Consider the following 19687-nt stretch of genomic DNA (forward strand, 5'->3'; position numbering starts at 1 on the left):
TTCGACAAGTTTTCTCTCAAACTTCGTTCTATGTTTTTCTGTACAATTTTGAAAACAGTTCAGACTAATTGGCAGCTATTTTAAGCGATTTACTCAACAACGAACTGTTTGTTTGCGTAGGTATGGAGGCAATTATGTCCGAGTTTTTCAACGACACCACGACTGCCTTTTACATCATTCTGATGGTCTGGATTGCTGATCAGTACGATGCTATTTGTTGTCATACACCGGTTACGAAGAGGCACTGGCTACGGTGAGTACTGAATTTTCTATATTTTAATTCGACAGTTACAGTTTCTCGACGAGATAGTATGAAAGTCTTTTCCATACGAAAAGTATGAAAAATTATTTCACGATTAAATATCACCTGAATCGTGGTAAAGAACAAGGGAGCGCTGTTTAACGATCTTATTTATCTTATTCGCGAGAAAGACACCGCCTACTGTAATAAGTTCATTCGTAGAAATCTTAGAGGTCGTTAGTTCCATGCTTTTTAGATTAGGATCGGGATAATCGAAGGAGGATTTAATTAAAAAGGATTAAGCTGTATTAAGTAGCGAGTCAGTTGTAGTCCTGGGCACACTAGTACCCCTTCCCTTAGTCTTTTCTCTTTATTCTGGTCCGTGCACCTCCAGCTAAAACTGAAACGATCAAAGTATCTACTCTACCTCCGAGTAGCCTTTGTTGGATGACGATAAAATGCCTTGCTTGTCTCTCGTCGCAGCAACTTTACGAAAGGACCAACAGAAGTTTAATATGCAACCCCTTCAAATTAAAAAAGAACAAACCGTGGATGCTTTTGCACGAAAGCTAGGATAGTAACGGAAGTTCGACAAAGCCCTCTGGCAAAGACGCGTGACTTTTTTTAAATAATTTACGTTTCTCTTGAAAATGTTTACTCGGATTAAGACGGGTGTTTCTGTCTAGACGAACAGTTTTCAAGTCGGTATAAAATTGATAATTGAGAAATGTGCAAATTCACTGTGTTTGCTGTTTTGTATCTAGGGGAGAGTCACGAATTAACACTTTATGTGAATAAACAGATTTTGTGTAATATATTTCGGGGCTGAATTGTTTATTCCGTTCTTCTCGGTGTCTGACGCGTTAATGAACGTGTACTTTGATGTTTAGTGTGTTGAAAGTTTGTTTATAGAGGTGATCTTTTGTTTTTCAGGTAAGTAAATGATTTGGTTCTATTACGTATACTATATCTAGTCTATTAAGTGTAATAAAGGTCTTATTTTTGCAATTCTCTTTGTACTCTTTGTGTCGACTAACCTGTTGGCAACTGAAATTAAGTTAACAGACGTCTTTAGATGACTAGACTTTAATGAAGAAGAAATTTGCAAGAAATCATTTGACGAAGATTGAGTGCACGTCGAATGCAGAGATCAAGAAAACATGAGTTATTGTACTTGAGATATTTGTAAAAATGAAGTTTGAATAAAAATATTCTTTTCTATCATTTAAACGTCTTTTTTTTAAACATTGTCAATTATTTAAATCGAAAAATTTACTAATTAAATAATTAGTCGGTACTGGACGACACTTTTTACTCTTGCGAATTATCAATTCTTATTATTAAATTTCGCAAAATTAATTTCCCTCCTTTTATCGAGTTCCATTTGTACTGCAAAATCTCTTTTAAGTTTTGATTTTTACTCCAGCCTAAGATATAACAAAACAAACTTAAAGCGGTCGACTCTCCCCTACACCTTTTCAAAATTTTAATAATCTAGCGAAGTTCGTCGCAAAATTTAAACAACAAATTTGGAACATTTCTAATTTTCGATAAATTCGATATCACCGCTTTCGATCGTTAATAGTTCCAAACACCTTCGAAAATGTGTTCCCTTTTTACATTCGCTCGAACGAGAAATCACATATTCCGCGTATCAGTCGCACGATGTTTCTTTGACAATGCCATAAATACCGACGTTTGTATCCTAATTAAGCAATTACGCCGGAGTTCGTCTTCATTAATGGACGTGAAGCGGAATGGAGGACGAGTACGTAGCTTCTGTAATTATTGGTGTTTATTGATTGTCACGGAATGCGTAGATCACGAGTGCGGTATGTTCAGAGAAATCTTAATTAAACACTGTGGTCTATGGTGTAATAAGCTTACGGTGTATATATCGCTTGTTTGCGAACGTTTCCCACGGTCCATTGATTCATTCTGGGTACGTGGTCGATTGTCCAGGACTCGATCAGTCCTTTCCGTGCTACTTCGATTGTTGGCTTCGTTGCCATAAATACTTCCGATTAGCCTAGATTTGACAAATTTCCACGATCAGGCTGCTCCGACAGCGGGCTCTGTGTGTACAGATGTCAAAGCGGGATCAGGATGAAAGCCCTGGCGTAATGGGAATCGAGTTTTACGCTCGATGTGCCCCACCACAGAGTGAAGCGCCAGTGTAATTTCCTTAGACCGACGAAGGTATAGGAGGAGACATTAGGGGCATTAGACGACGATTAAACAAAATTGTCGCCGGTGATGGTCCTACTTGTCGCTCTGAATGTTTCAACAGACTGGTGACGCGCGAATAAACGGCCAACGAAATCGTACAATGACAGGGTAACGTTTGAAACATTTTAAATTCCCGCCAAAAACTGCGACAGTACGATTCGAACAGATTATATGGGACGATTGAAAACGAGAGCAAAGGGGACTCGGAAATGGGGAATAAATGGTCAGTAGAATGAACCTGTAGCTGTAACCACAATTCTGATTTATCTCTATTTTGTACTTTGGTGTGTATTTTACACTCAGAAATTAAAAATTAATGATTATCACTTTGGGATATTTTCTTGTTAATATTGTTACTCCCACCCTTTCAAATTATTTCCTTTTAAATTTCTTATTTATCTATCGATCATCACGCCTCTAATGGATACTAAGTTGAGATCAATTTTTACTCGAGTATTTAACTGGAACACATTTGTCTCAGTGGTTAGAAAAGGGTTGAGTTGTGATCGATATGAGATATCGATACACGTGGATAAGACAGCTCTGAGTTTGTAATTTTTCGAAGATTAATTTGCATTTATTCCACTATTTTTTATAATCGGTGCAATGTTAGGTTGGCGTTGATTCAGTCTTAAGCAGGCGAGGAATGATCTTACTGTTGGATCTATACGGCTTTGCTCTCCTCTGGAACGTAGTCGCAAGGACAGTTAGGTTTCCTCTAGGCAGGTTCCAGGTCAGACACGCAGCATTAGAACAACCGGTGTTAGGCAACAATTAAGCAGATCTGACGCTGATAATACCCCTGTAGTATCGCCTCCAAGTATCTGAATTACGCGTCCCATTGTATTTAATCTGTGTCGTCGCCTGAGGTATTTACACTAGATCGACTTTAATCGCATGAACGAGACGCATTCGACAACCGGTAATCGTTTCCTTTTTCCCTCGTCCACGTTACTTCTTCCTTCAAAACGGAGGAGAACCCGTACGTCGCTTGGCTTTCTTTCCGTGTCGAAGCTGTTTCGTCTAAGCTGAAGCTTGGATCGGTTTTTGTCACGTGAGTAAATGGACTTAATGAACGGTGATGGCCCCTTTTAGAAAGAAATTGGATTTTTAGTAGCGAATGAGCGTTACTTTAAGATTTGCCCCTTTCAGAGTTCGGATTCACTGAAATCTTTACGCTAATTTTGAAGTGAAAGAAATATCAAATTTTGGGAGACTTCGAATATCGAATTTTGGGAAATTTCTCGAGAATTTATAATATCAATTCTGATTAATTTATATTTTTTCTGATAAGTTCAATTTTCTTATCTTGAGTTCAGTCTTACGCTAATTTTTCGTGTTTCGTTTTTCGTTGACGATTAAGCATCGATTTAATTAAAGAAATAATTAAAGAGGAAAGAAATAATACTCTGAAAATTTGTCAAAATAATTGTGCAAAATCAAGTTTTGCGAGGGATTAAACGAGAACAGGGTTTTGTACTGTTCACGAGTATGATTGTCGTGTGAAACAGTATTTCCTCCGGGGACATATTGGATTATGTGTAACAATTGCAGCGTAACGACCGGTATATTCGAAAGAAGGACGAAAATGATCGAAGGCTCTCCCCGTTACATAAAGCGTTTTCTATTCCAAGCCATTTCACACCAGACGTAAGCGTGGTTTAATTTACTGCTTTACGATCTTCGGTTCTTGGGGTTCTGGTTGCCTGACTTTGGGTTACGGTTGGTATGCAACTAACACCGAACACCGTCGACTGACTGTTTCTACGGGTCATCCGGTTTTAATTAGAAACTCGACTTCCGCTTACACGCGGTTTATCCGATACTTCGTGTTCAGTTCCCGTTTCTATTCTCCTATCATTCGTAATCTAAAGCCTGTATCGGTGGACATGAATCGAATCGGAGATGGTTAGCATAGAAAATCAAATCGATACAGCGGAGTTATTTTATATAAATATTTGCAATTCTGATAAATCACAATTTTCTATTCTCAGGTAGATTCAACCTGAGACATTTTTAGGCAAGTTTTGACCTCTTACATTACATTTTGTCTTTATGAAGAAACTGGACTGAATCATATAGTATGGCGAAAATACAATATTGCCATATTCCTCTAAATGTTCCACTTGCAGCAAAATATTCACACTTTGCAAATTTATAGCGAATTTTTAATAATTCTTCGATGTTTCGTGTCTTTGGAATATTTCATATTACACGGCAAAAGGGAGTGCGATTTATTCAAATTTTGCTATCTCAAGAAAGAAATTCATTATCACTGTAGATAGAGATATCGTGTGAAATTTCGTGTTAGCATTGCTTTGAGTATCGTTGTATTATGCGACGTACGAAAATTTTCTTGCCAGTCTATCTGATTCTCTGCGTACGCTTTTGTCACGGATCAGAATGAAACTCTGGAAGCGAAATCGAGACTATGTACAATAACAGCGTTTCGTCCGTTCACATGTGGAAAATCGCACGCGATATAGAAGAATAGATATTGCTAGAAGGCAAAAGCTACTGAAAATTCAAGGATTGCTACGCCTGTGAAGTTATGTATTTCCACATGTTGTTTCTTGCACTTTTTACATACCTGAGACACGGAGACTTTTCATATATACGAACAGGGATCTTCTCTCTCGGTTTCTTTATTCTCGCCATTTTCGCACCTAAAGAATCCTTTTGATCATACATACGGCGGGAATAGAGTCAACGATATTTTACCGACTTTTAAGAAATTTTAACCATTGAAATTGCTTTAGTTCGTAATATTTGCCATCGAGCAGTTTTCTGTATTTGTGCCGGGAAGCTTTTGGATTTAAATTTACGTTAATTAAACACAGCACAACTTAAATGCTTCTATGAAATGAAACAGTAGAATTTTCAATTCTTTGTCAAAAGTAACAGACGATACCATTCGAAAAAGAGTATTTCGTGTGTTAAAAAAATTATACCTTAATTATCTTTCAAAATCATTCCATAATTTGGCAATCTATGAAAACAGCGTTTAAATTCGTCACACTTCTCGAGCGATAGAAAAGTATACAGGGTGAGTGTGAGAAAAATTTGTTTGACGGAAAAAATGGCACAAAATGAAAGAAAGTTTCACATTTGATTAAAAATTGCAGAATCCAAGTTCATTTAAGATCACATCATTATTCATGCTTAAATGCACAATGTCTACTACAGCACACAGTAGAAAACAATACACATTCATCTAAAAAAAGAAAAATAGATGGCCCTGAAAGAAAAAACAGCAGAAAATGGCATTTGTAAGAAAATTTTTTCCTTTGAAACCATTTAAATTACGTATGAAAATTTTCTCTTGCCGTCGTAGCTAGAGAAGATAATTAGGTCGCCTTTTTTTTCACGTGGCTCGTAACGTCTCACACAGGGTACATCAGCAATTTATCAAAGTATGCAGAAATATTCGCCAGATTGAGGACATTATGCTAGCTGATCGTCATAAGAAGTTACCCGTAATGTGTTTTTATTTCTTGCAGAGACTGGAGGATAAACGCAATTAAGCAATTGGTTTTACAGGTTCAGCCAGTTAAAACCTCAACCCGCGTGGCAAGAGTTTCATCCATTTGCTCAACGATTTAAAAAGGTCGCTATTCGTAGTCGAGCAGCGTACACGCTCGTTCGTCGCCTGTATGCGCGTATATTGTCGAAAACAATTAGAAAAGTGCTTCGTTGAAATGTTTCGTGGAGAGTTCTCTGCCGCATAGCATAGATTCCTTCTTTGTTACGTTAAAGTGCGACGAAAAAAAAAAAAAAAAAAAAAAGAAAAAAAGGGAAAAACAACCCGCGTGGCAAGAGTTTCATCCATTTGCTCAACGATTTAAAAAGGTCGCTATTCGTAGTCGAGCAGCGTACACGCTCGTTCGTCGCCTGTATGCGCGTATATTGTCGAAAACAATTAGAAAAGTGCTTCGTTGAAATGTTTCGTGGAGAGTTCTCTGCCGCATAGCATAGATTCCTTCTTTGTTACGTTAAAGTGCGACGAAAAAAAAAAAAAAAAACAGAAAGAAAGGGAAAAATCTTGAAAATGAGCGAAAACTGTCGTTCTTCTTTTCGAATTTTCAATCGACAAGAACGAAACGAAAGATATTATTTGCTTATCACGCGAAGAAGATAAAAGGATACGAAAAACACTGCTAATTTGAGCTGTATACGTACAACTCTGACGGAATAAATACGAAAGTAAACGTTTAAGCTTCCGAGCAAATAAACATTCATCGCGTGTATCGAAGTACAATTGAAATTAATATTGCAATTCGTTAATGATTATTTCGTAATTCTCCACGGGGGAAGGGTGGGGGGTGGTTTTCTCGTGCCCACGGTGTGTTTTCTCGTGCCGCGCGTATTTTCGGCGGTAAAGAGCAAATTAATACCCCGGGTTTCTGTGTGTAAAACAGCCAACTAAATAATTCGAGAAGAGGAGGTCGAGTATAAATTCTGCATAATTAAGAACGAAGGTATTCTTAATTTAACTCGGTCGTAATATTTCATTCTTTCCGCGGTCTTAGTATACTTTCTTACCCCCACTACCGGGATTATCTTTCGCCATGGTGGATCTCGTAATTATTTTTCTGGCTTAGTTTTTTTTACACACGAACGTGTTCCTTTACGCTTGTTTCTCACGGGTTATATGAAATGAGCCAGCGAAAAATGATTACGATGTGATTTTACGTTTACCTCCTCGCCACCCCTCTCTCCCTCGTGGAATATTAAATTGAAATGTTTCAGTGATACACTTTGCGAAATTTTAAGGCTCAATGCGGTGTAATATCTGCCTTTAACAAATATTTAATAACCCGATAATTTTGCCCTGGCCGCGCCGGTACGCGTAATACGTAGATACGCGTTTTAAAGCGGAAATTACGAACGATCTATTACAAAGAATTAGAAGGAAATAGTGGGCGATGAGTATGATTGATGCGAGGGCGTGGACGGTTTCACATTACTGATCTTTCAGTGAATTGTCATTGCACGCGGCACACTATTCCCCGTGTCACGTTATCTTATCTCAAATATTACAAATATTTGTCACATTTGCTGTTTAAATAAATTATCGAAATTATGTCACGCTCTAGCTTCGAGGTTCTCGTCATTTCCTTGGAGTAAATATTTCTTGGAAGACTTTGTACTTTGTGAAATATCGTTTGGTAGCTAGTTGCTGCATTATTGGGAACCAAGAAATTCTCAATTTCCAAAAAAGTACTATCTCACTTATCAATTTAATTTTAATTTTAATTTTCGTCGGTTAGTTCATTTTTGGCTTCAATTAGGATTCACAGTCGTCACTTGTTAAATCTAAGAAATGTGATATTTATGCATTTAATATTTCACTTATTTATATCAACCCCTTGACGTATGATTTCTTTTCTTGGTATTAATTAAATTTGGTAATCTTCAGTTTTATAAATTAAATCAAAAATTAGAATTGAAATTAATTTTTCTTATTGATATAACTGTTTTTTGTCAGATCTTGACCAAAATCTGTGGTACGAGTCTGACTCGTTATACGGTAGAGGGTTAATCAACGAGATCGAACATTTCGAATAAGATGATCATCGCTGTATTGAAAGATGCGTGTCGGTGAAAATTTCCTTTATTTTTTCACAGTTACGTGAATTTTCTTCACGCTATTCGGTATATGTTTACCCGCAGTTGACGTGGACAGCGGTGGAAAGTGGCTAAAGAAGGAAACAGGAAAGAGCTAGGACGCGATCTGGAGGTCTTAGTTTCACGATACGCGATGGTGTTAGGTCGTCACGGGGGGTGTGCACTTTACTTTCGATCCGTAACGTGGGTCTGGATTCCCGGCAGTTCGTAGATAACGCACGTTCAGTCCCATTTGAGCCTAGAAGCGCTGTCTCTTCCTTCGGCATTCTGCTTGGCTGACTTATCCGGCCTTGTGTGCACATACAGACACGCGTGTCCCTTCTTTCCAAGCTGGGTACGTGCAAATAGTGACATTAGGACGGATAATACTCCGATGCAATAATTTCCAACCATTATCTAGCCGCGACTAGTCTCGCGATGCTTCGCGAAAAGTAATTTCTCTATCGTGTCGCTATGTTAAACCGATCCAAAAGTTTCTTACTTTCGATACCTGTAACAATGTCGATGAACTGTGAAAATTGGTTCAACTTTTTTCCCTTTTGTACCTGTTATTGATTAGAGTTAGATAGATTTAATAATAATTTTAATTTAGCTACTCTTTGAGAATATATACAGGGTGTCTCAATTTTTTCTGATCAAACTTTGTGAGTATGTTCTATGGGTATAAGTAAGGAAAAAATGTTATACAAACATAGGACGTTTGAAGCTTTGTTAAAGAGTTATAACAGTAATACGAAGATAGGAAGGTAACGGGTGTGCGGTTATTATGATACAAAATAGGAATAGACGAGTGATATGTACATCTAGTCTGTTTATGCGAGCTGTGTTTATTATTTGATGTTGTTGAAGGTGTTGAATGTACCTAAATTCTGCCAGTGCCATTCTTCTCTGATATCATAGTAACCGCGAGTATTTCGTATTTTCGTTGTAACTTTTTAACGAAGCTTCGAACGATCTATGTTTGTATAACATTTTTCTCTTAGTTATATCCACAGAAGATACTGGCAAAGTTTGATCGAAAAAAAGTGGGACACCCGGTATAGAGTGTGCATAATTTCCCGGAAAGTCTTGTTACTCCTGCATTTATAAACTAATTACTCGAAACGCAACGTGTTACAAATTCTATCAAAATTAACACGTCTGTGTGTGAGTAACTTTCTGTCCACAATAAGGCTGTAATAATCGCAACATTTAGGACCAGTATAAAATTTCCTAACTTAATACAACGTCGTCGCATCTACGTTGCTCAGATTTTCTAAATAGTTCTCCGAGTTACCGGCGCGTACAGGTAACTTTCTTAGTTCTAATTTATATTTCCAAGCAAGATGGTATTAAATTTTGACCTCACCGAGCTATAATTCCATTATACCACCTAAGTTTCCGCAATAGCGTTATTAACGTCGACGAGATATGTACCTGCTAAAAGTCTTCGCATATTCTCAAGAATATCTGTACAACTCGTCGAATGTGCTCACACTTCAGTTGTACACAGTCTGAGAACTAAGAACAAGAGATCCAAGATCTCAAAGATCTCCAAGATCTAAGAACAAGTCCCCTTTCATTCAGAAAAAAATCAATTCGAAGGACAACGTACAAACGTTCCTAAAATTCATCGCGACGAAGAACCTCTTGGAGAAACCGCGGCGGAAGAATCGTCGGCGCGTGGTTCCATCAGGATCGAACCGAATTTCAAATCCCGACATCGGAGTTCCAGCGGCGCTGCCGCGTCATTTCCGTCCCATTCTACTCGTTCCGTATTTACATTTCGCTGGCGGCGAATTAACCCCGCGAAAGGCATCGTTCTCTTGCAGGACGAAGGCAGTGGCACCGCGGGTGCCATCGGTGGTGCCATTACTGGCGTCGACGCCACACGTCGCCATGGCTCGCAAGTGGCGCGTCGAGTGCTTACAATCAGCTGGGCTTGTCCGCAAATAACACCGGAGGATGATTATGATTGAATAAGGCCCGTAATTGAGGCTATTGAGCAATTATATAAATAACAAGCACATCACCGACACCGACGCACCAACACATAGACGTACGGGGCCCCATAAACGCATACCACGAGTGTTGCTGGACTGCCTGGGGTGTTATTTCAGCATGATGGCCGGTGAGTGCGCGGGGGTATTCCCCATTCCACCCTCTCCCTCCCTCTCTCTCTCTCCCTCCCTCTCTCTCTCTCTCTTCCCCTCTTTGTGCTCACCGTCGAGCGGAGGAGCCAGCGAGTTGGTTGGAAAATTACAGTGCAAACATAACCTGTACCTATATACCGCGAGCCCTCGGAACATCGCGTTAGTGTACGCCGTTAGGTGGGGCCGATGATCTCGAATTGCCTTCACTTCACCCCTGTCCCCTTGTCTTTTTAACTACCCCCTCCGCGGAGGGCTCGATCTCCTGATATCGTTGAAAGAAAGTCAGGAGTATCGGTGATATTACGTTATCTTCGGAAAAATTCAGTGGAATGCGTATCGTGTTATGCATTGTCCATAAAAGGGAGCAAGGTTTTGTTCCAAAAATGAAAATTTGCAAATTTGCTGTTTAATTGATGTATCATTTAGTTTGTTGATCGTTCCTGCTTCGACGACTACGAGGTTGTGTTCCGTTCTATGGAAATGATAGGAAGTTTCTATGTGAAGCAATTATTGCAAAAGAATGTTGAATTATGCTTCGTTTACCTTACGAATTTTGTATGGTTCATGAAATTTTGATCTCTCCCTAAATTTCACGTGTAAAGATAAATTTTGCAAGTTTCTTCTAACCTAACTTAACCTCGCTAATTGTAATTGCTTACGTAAAATAACGAATTATTCAATTTCTTCGTCACGCTCGGTAATCATTCAGATTTTTTACACTCTTCGCAATGAAAGAACCAAAAAAAAAAAAACACTCCTGCGTTCAATTTCACCCTTATTTTCCAATTATGCAATTTCTCTCGATATTTTTCTTTTTCATTTACAATTTTAGCCAGGAATACTCTTTTTCTGTTACACACACGAACGTGTCCGATTGAGATTCTTAAGCAGCGCTCCAGCCTGTTATTCGGTTAAAGAGGGCAGCCTCCGCAAGAAGCTATAATTACTTTGCGCCACCCCCCGATGTTTACCTCCTAGAGGTGGACTTCGGAAGGAAATAGCGAGGCATGAAGCTCGATACACACGGAGTTGGCGTTTTAATCAGGGTGTCGCGTTCGTCTCGGGTATCTCGGACGGGATGGTGATACGGGATGCATGGAAGCGGAGGGGCGTCAGACAGGCGCCAGCCGAACGGTGCTCTGGCTCCGACGGTGACGGAACCAAGAGCTGACTTCATTTTCCACGGATCGCCCTTTCGCATTCCGCCTATATACGATCGGTCAACGCTTTTGTCCACGCGACAGGGTGCCAAAACACCCTCCACGGGGGTTCCTTTTACCTCTGGATGTATGAATTTACGTCTTATCCCGCTACGAAGATCGATAGCCGTGGATATGAAACCGATATCAGCGGCCGTGAAAAATTCTCCCGACAAGAATACGATCGGAGCTCTCTCTTTTTCTTGTTTGCAACTTTTTAGCTTGTTAAAAGAAGGAATTGCTGAGTTTTTATATTATACCGAAGTCATTCTTTTTGTCATTTTGTTACAGTTTATGTGGACATTTTTTTACTTTTGCTATTTCTCTACTTTGTTTTTAAGGTAGTAAATTTTCGCGTCGATATAAGTGTGTGATTTAGGTTCTCTTGCTCTAGTTTCTGTTATTTTACTGAACGTGCTCTTTTCGCGTTGAAATTTAGAAAAGCGTGGCATAATTAACCCCTTAACTTTCTGTATTCAGCTGTCTTTTCTGTTCTATAGCGAAAATGTGAGTCACAGCATTATGAGTAAGTGGGAAACATTATTTCTACACGCCTAGGAAATATAAAAAAAATGAAATTTATCCTTTTTATCGTAGCAAGTTGAGAAAAATGTGAGTGTTAAAGGGTTACAGGGAGCTTAAATTTGATACTAAGATTGTCAGATATTTTGCAAATGTTTCTTTAATATGGAATTCATATTTTAGAACTGTCTCTCTAAGCGTTTCTGCACGGTTTAGCAACATTAGTCACAATACGTTTACATTTTACTTGTCGCGGAATCCGAATTCGTAACCGCGAGAACGGTATTATGCAAAATGTGTTAGATATCGTGGTGTTCCCGAGAAACGAAAACGTAGGTACGTTATTTACCGCACAGGACGCATGATTAATCGCAAACAGTGGATGGAAAATTAGTCGCCCTGAGATAATTAGCTAACATAATTAATTTTCTTCACTAGCGGGAGCACAGTTTGGAATACTAAGCAGAGGTACTGTCGGTCGTGTTCAGAAAAGTGTTTCGCTTCAAACGGAGGAAGAGTTATTGATCTCGGTGTTACTTGTATTATTTTACTCTCTGCAGATGAATTGTTAATGCAACATAAGTATTTAGAAATTTATACAGAAACCAGAAAAGGGAATTAGAAATTTCAAAAAAATTTCATTTTTCGAACGCGTGACGAACTTTGCAACAATGTGAATTGCGAGGTATCGCGTTTGCAACATTGTGCGCCAAAAATTACGAACAATGTAGCAAACCGCGAGAAAATTCGCTTTGCAACAATGTGAATTTTTCGGTCGTCGTGCAACAATGTGCGCTCGGAGCGACGCACAATGTTGCAACCGCGTAACACACTTGCAACAATGTGCGTTTTCGGGAACCGCCTTTGCAACAATGTGAATTTTCGGCCGCCGTGCAACAATGTGCGCCCAGAACGACGCACAATGTTGCAAACGCGTAACACACTTGCAACAATGTGCGTTTTTCGGGAACCGCCTTTGCAACAATGTGAATTTTCGGCCGCCGTGCAACAATGTGCGCACAGAGCGAAGCACAATGTTGCAAACGCGTAACACAGTTGCAACAATGTGCGTTTTCGTGAGCAGCCTTTGCAACAATGTGAATTTTCGGCCGTCGTGCAACAATGTGCGCTCGGAGCGACGCACAATGTTGCAACCGCGTAACACACTTGCAACAATGTGCGTTTTTCGGGAACCGCCTTTGCAACAATGTGAATTTTCGGCCGTCGTGCAACAATGTGCGCTCAGAGCGACGCACAATGCTGCAAACGCGTAACACAGTTGCAACAATGTGCGTTTTTCGTGAGCAGCCTTTGCAACAATGTGAATTTTCGGCCGTCGTGCAACAATGTGCGCCCAGAGCGACGCACAATGTTGCAAACGCGTAACACACTTGCAACAATGTGCGTTTTTCAGGATCTGCTTTTGCAACAATGTGCGCCAAAAGTTACAAACAACGTTGCAAAACCGCGAGAAATTCGCTTTGCTCGGACGTGGACGAAATTTTCACACTTGCAACAATGTGCGTTTTTCAGGATCTGCGTTTGCAACAATGTGCGCCAAAAATTACAAACAACGTTGCAAAACCGCGAGAAATTCGCTTTGCTCGGACGTGGACGAAATTTTCACAGAATTAAAAAGACGGATATTGTCGCGTTGAAGAAGAAGCAAGTATGTTAATCGTAGTTTCACAGAGGAATGCCTGATCTCGGGTGCTGCGAGTATACGCTTATAAAATTAAGGGATAATGAGAATTAACGACGATGATAGCAATCTGCACGCCATAATATTTTCTTCATGCTATCGAGGAAAGCCTGCTGACGGGGAGGCTTCGAAATGAATATAGATCTGCAGTGTTTTAACTCAGGATGAGGGCGAAGAACGAGAAAGTATGCGCATTATCATGCAGGAAAATGTCGGGAAAGAAATCATTACCGGCTTGTTTCCTCTTTCTCTGTCGTTTTCCTTATCAAAAAGCGTACAGTAACGTTCTATAAATCAATAATTTATTCGTTTAATCAATGATTAATGTTCTAACAAAATATTAGGTTAGGTTAGCTTTACAAAATTGAATGTATCGAAGTACGAAATTTTGCAACATCCGCCCTATTCACCCGATTTATCCCCAACAGATTTTCACTTATTTAAGCACCTCGAAAACTTTTTACGCAACGAACACTTTCAAAACAAAGACGGTGTTAAAACCGCCGTAACAGAGTTTATTGATTCCAAAGATAAGAACTTCTTTAAGAAAGGCATTCATGCGTTAAAATCTCGTTGGGAGAAGTGTATCGAAGCAAATGGATCTTATTTTGATTAAGTGAACCTATTTTGAAAGGAGATATGGACTTTTTAATATTCATTTGAAAATGCGACATTTCATATGTGCACCAACCTAATGGAAATGAGATAGATCTAGATTTTGATAGATCAATGTAAATTTCGAAAGACGTGCTTTTTCCTCTTTTCCTCGGTTTTCCAGTGGTTCTCTCATTTGCCGGAATATTTGACGCGGTAATTCGATCGCTTTCGAAAGTTCAGCGTTTCTGTTTTGGACTCACGATGCATCTCGACGGCTTCTGTACTCTTTAAGTGCCCTTAGCCACTCATTCGAATATGTATTTTTCCGCATCGTGCCGCATACAGTAATCCGAAGTCATTAATATCAAAATATTAATATCGCCGGAACACGGCCTCCGCGAAGTGCAAATATCATTTTGAAGAGCGAGTCGGGGGGGTGAAATGAAACAGCCGAGATGGATAGAATATTCTGTAACAAATTAACTTGGACCAACCAGAGATCGATTCGCGACGATATCGTTAAATTTCACGAACCGTTACCCGGCATTTTAACGTTTTATTCGCTCTGTTCGACATTTGAAACGTAGTTTCTTCTTTTTTTTTTTCCGCAGAGAATTGTGAAACGATCGTCGTAACAACTTTTGCAACACTTACGGGTACATATTTTTCGGAAATCGATAGGGAATAAACGTGGAAAATTGTACGTAAATAGAGTGGATATTTTGACGATAAAATGCGAACGAAACTGGTGAATTTCTGAATCATTCGAAAATTAACTCGATTCCGGAGAAATTTCGCGGGATTCGCAGGCACGTGGATGTCTCTTTAACTTTCAGTCAATCCCAAATAGGAGAGATATGTTTGCCGATAAATATCTAATTTCGCAAGTTCCCAGTTCGCGTTTGAAGTATTTCGCTGAAAATGAGTAGTCATCCGAACAGATATTAACAGGTGTGCATATTTAATTACGCGTGTCGTTAAAAGCGCGTTTGAAAAGGCGCGTGCGCGGGCAAGTTTTACGGCATCGTCAAAATGAAATTCCTGTTTATTCGTGGTATGTATAATTCAAAATGGTATTGTTATGATGGCGTCATAAATGTTCGTCGCCAGATAAATTTCCATGCGTTTAAAAGACGCCGTCGTCTGTACGGTTCAAGACACTTGTTGAACCCAGAATCATTCTCGAAAAATGACAGCGAAAATTCGAAAACATTTGACGAAACTTTGCAGAAGTGTAGTTCAAGTGACGCTGATAAAGAAACCAGTTTTTGTTTCTGTAATGAAACGATCTTAGAAGTGAAAATGCATGGAAAAACATATTTTTGAAATTGGTATTTGTCAATTAACAGTAAAATCACTGTTTTTTTTTTAGGATCATCCTGGTTATCTTTTTATGGAATAGTTATTCACGAGAAACAGATTTTTTCGTCGTGTTATGTTCCACATACTTTGCGAATAATTTGAAAATTTTCACTTGTTAAATATTTGTCTTCCACGTTTTGAAAAATATACCAATTATTATCCTCGCAAGATTTTAGGCTCGCGCAAGTGCCTAAAAAAGGGAAATTAGTATTCGATCGATACCTAAATTCATCATAGTGTGCCTGTTCCCTCTGTTTCACGAAATGAACGCATCAAGCTGGGCAGAAATGTCGCGCTATTTTTTCCTCAATATCTCGTTTTTGATATCGTACGTTGGTATGCAGTGTTTAAAATCGTGCATTCGTATTTGTACAGTACATTCACGCAAGGATTCATTATATAAAAAATCGCACGTGGTCAAACAGAGGGAAAACAAGCCGGCAGAGAATACAATACGCGCGCGCAAACAAACTGTAAATCTACCATAGAGAAGTTTCGTCATGTTTGTGTTCTCGCTCGTGATCCATCTCTCATCGCCTTGTGTATATTTTTATCAGTTTTATTTCCGCACCGTACGCGCGATTCGTTCTATGTATGTAAGTAATGAAAGTAATATCGCGCCGAAAGTGCAATTTGCGAAATAGATGAGCTCGACCTTTTGTGCAGCAAATTCTGTCCGAATTGCGAATAGAGTTAATCGTATGCCACGATGGAAATACACGGTGAATTAGGAGATATCAGAGCGAGGGAACATCTGAAAATTCAAATTAAATCACAGAATTTCCGCTGATAGAACAACATGCCTTTCAATTGTTCCGTTCACTCCGCGCCAATGAAAATTCGATATTCCTATATCGGTACGTTCAACGCTAAACAGATATATAGTTAACGCTCACATTTTTTCTCAACTTGACGTGTTAAAAGTGATCAATTTTATTATCTCATCTACTTAGAATGCTGCGATTTGAATTTTTGCAGTAGAATGGAAAGGACAGCGCAGTATGGAAAGTGAAAGAAAATAGGAGACGAGCATGATCGTTGAGAGTTTAAAGAGTCTTAGCGAAGCTTTCAATTGTCAAACTGAACGTTGTTTCGTTTTTGAAATCTCTCGTCAGTTGTATACGACGGAACAACGTATGCAAATAGTGCAATTGGCCGCGAGATCATGCGACCTGACACCGTTCAACTGCTTCCTTTGGGGCTACGTGAAAGGGTAGGTCTGCGTGAATAAATCGCGAACAATTGAACAGCTCAAAGACGAGATTCGGAGTGAAGGTATTGAGTTGCAGTTAGGCGAAAATGTCGTAGAAAATTTTGATTAAAGAACGATCAGATATTCTAGCGAATCAAAAACGTATTCTCGTGTGTCTCGATTTTTCCTTTATCAAACTTCGTCGGCATGTTCTACAAGTGCCAAAACAATATTGTTCCAAGCTTTATCACGACACAAAATAGGAATGAACCAAGGATATGTACATCTAGTCTGTTGAAGGTGTCGAATGTAATTTCAGCACCATTCGTGTCTTATATCATACTAACCGCGAGACCTACATTCACATAACAATTTTTTCTTACCTATACCCATAGAAGCCTCCCACAAAATTTTACCAAAAAAGAAAAAAAAAACTGAAACACCCTATTTTCCAAGGAAACAGAATCTTACATAATAATACAAACACAGTTAAATAACAAATACAGACAGATCCTTCTGCGAGAGCAAGAAATCTAACAGAACGAAAGGAAAGAGCCATTGGTGGACTACGGCCGGTTTACGCGAAAACCGGCCTGCAAATCAACCGTGGCGGCGAAATTTCACGATGTTCCGTGTGTTGCTCGCGCGATTCATCTCTCATCATCTTGTTTATATTTTTATCACGTCTATTTCCACCACCCACCCTTTGAGATTCTATGTACGTAGTACGTGTCCCGTCGTTCGTCCCCTCACGCCGCCAACCGACGCCGTCGACGCCGACGCCACCACCCCCACGTTTCAAAACCGTGGCGTCGGATCGCGTTTCTGGCGCGAGCGTGTACGCGCGCGCCATATAGGTACTCATTTGTGTACCTGAAATTCCGGCAAATCCTCGGGAATCTGGTTCGCTGCGCAAAAGGCACGCAACGACGTATTCGCCCGATCGCAGAACAAACGTTCGCCACCCCGTCGGTTCATGCATGGACAATTTCATTACCTGTATCGGGGTTTGGCGGTGCTGGCCTGGTGGTCGTGATGGCGGAAAGAGGGGTAGGACTTGGTGTGTGGGGTGGGTTGCGACCAGAGGGCTCGGTTGGCGAGTGCGGCGGTGTATGCAGGCGAAACTACACTATTAAATGGTGTCCTGACGGGCGCCAGTTAGGTGCACCGGAGTATGGCCTATTCTCGTCGTGTCACTCCGAATCTATTTGCATACTAATGGCGCCGTGCTGCCTTCCCTTTCGTCCTGCCCTCCCGTTTCCCCACCCTTTCACGTAGAAATACCGATACAGAAGCCTTCGACCCGAAGGAAGGAAGGAAGGAAGTCTCGGCCGTTCCTTCATCTCGCCGGAGATCCGACGAGTGGAAAGTTTCTTGCCCAGCTATCGCCGATATTCCCTCCTCCGCGATTACATTACAGTTCTGCGAACCTTCTTTTCTTTTCGTATTTTCATTTCTTCGCTTTTCTCCTGATTTTTCGATAATTTTCGTATTTTACCAGGAGTTTCTTGTTTAACGGGAGAGACAGACGTCTCTAGAGGTGTGTCGAATAAAGGAAGTTGCATAAATTCAGCGTAAATGTGAATCTTGACGGTAATTAACGGCTCATTGTAAACTGGCACCGGTGTTCCCACGGTTAAAAGGCAATCGGAAGGTAGACTTAAATCTTACTCGAGTAACGAGTCGCGATCCCCAATTATTCGTTATAATCCTAATTATCTTGTTCACCTTTGACCCCTCCGCGAAAATCCGCGATGCTCCGTACCAGATATCCGTGGAAATGTATCTTGAGGCGGAGTTCGCGATAATTAGGAGCTTGCTCGAAAAGCGTAAGACGATTACGACACGACGATGCCGTAGACATGACGACGATGAAGACCATGAACGGGGTGAAGTGGCTGAGTGAAGTAGGGTGGGAGAGGGAGAGGATGAGATGGTTGGGAGAGGAAAAGAGAGGAGTACGAGGATGTCTGCTGCTTTCCATTAGAAGAATAATAAACTATCACCGATACCTACTGCTTCCTAGGAAACAGGCAACTCTATCCCTCTCGTGGATCGAGCACGGAGGGTGGCTGCAGGAGAGCTGCTCGGACAGGAATGGGTGGGTAACAGAAAACTGCCGTAATGGAGGTTAATTACGAAGGGGTGATTGCAGAGAGGGAAGATCGGTGGAAGTAAAGAGAGCATTGAAGGTTCTCCTTCATTTCTCTCTCTCTCTCTCTCTCTTTCTCCTTTTCAATTCTATCCCCTCTACCGTTCGCACTTCTCGCAGCCCTTCTAAGGTTCTGCGAAGGCAAAGCCTTGGCTCGGTTGCCAGGGTACCGTCACACCCAGAGGGACGAAGCTTCCTTCAATTATAAGAATCCGGTTGTCCTCTGCCCTTTAATTTTGACGGTATTTTACGGCATGCTTTCGACTCCAACTTCCTTCAGAGATCATTCGGAATACTTTTTTTTCTTTTTTCGGGAGGTTGTACGATAAGTACGCGGATCTTTTGATCCTGATGGACCACGGTGTCTGTTGTGTGATTTTCTGTGTTCTTTATTTTTGTAAATGTATCATACTTTAATTTTGTGAACGATTGAAAGGAGTATCTCTGCTTAAGCTAATTTCGTAATTTTCTAATTTCCTCGTACAGGATTCACGCATCTAAGTGGCAGTGATAATTATAACGAGAATCTTCTGCGTAATAAATGCTGTCACTTGGTCTGACCATCGAAGAGCTTGCCAAGGAAAAAACTGTGTAGAGACGACAGATCTGTTTCTCTAATTCCACCTTTCCTTCCTCTCTATCGGCGGGGGGGGGGGCTTTAACGCGCCAGAGCAAAAGCACATCTTGAACGCAATCAGGCGTGGGTTTTCATAATTGGTAACAGTCAACCT

The 19687-nt window shown here is 40.3% G+C and overlaps 1 protein-coding gene across 1 annotated transcript in view; it reads left to right on the forward strand.

The window, feature by feature from the left end:
• The window catches only part of LOC108576277 (membralin), an 80234-nt gene that overhangs the window by 31843 nt on the left and 28704 nt on the right, over positions 1-19687 (forward strand). Inside the window, exon 10 of the mRNA XM_017939235.1 lies at positions 121-253. Coding sequence (XP_017794724.1) covers positions 121-253 — 133 coding nt within the window. The remainder of the gene's footprint in view (positions 1-120; positions 254-19687) is intronic.

This window comes from Habropoda laboriosa, unplaced genomic scaffold, assembly GCF_001263275.1.
Source record: "Habropoda laboriosa isolate 0110345459 unplaced genomic scaffold, ASM126327v1 scaffold212, whole genome shotgun sequence".
Taxonomy (NCBI): Eukaryota; Metazoa; Arthropoda; class Insecta; order Hymenoptera; family Apidae; genus Habropoda; species Habropoda laboriosa.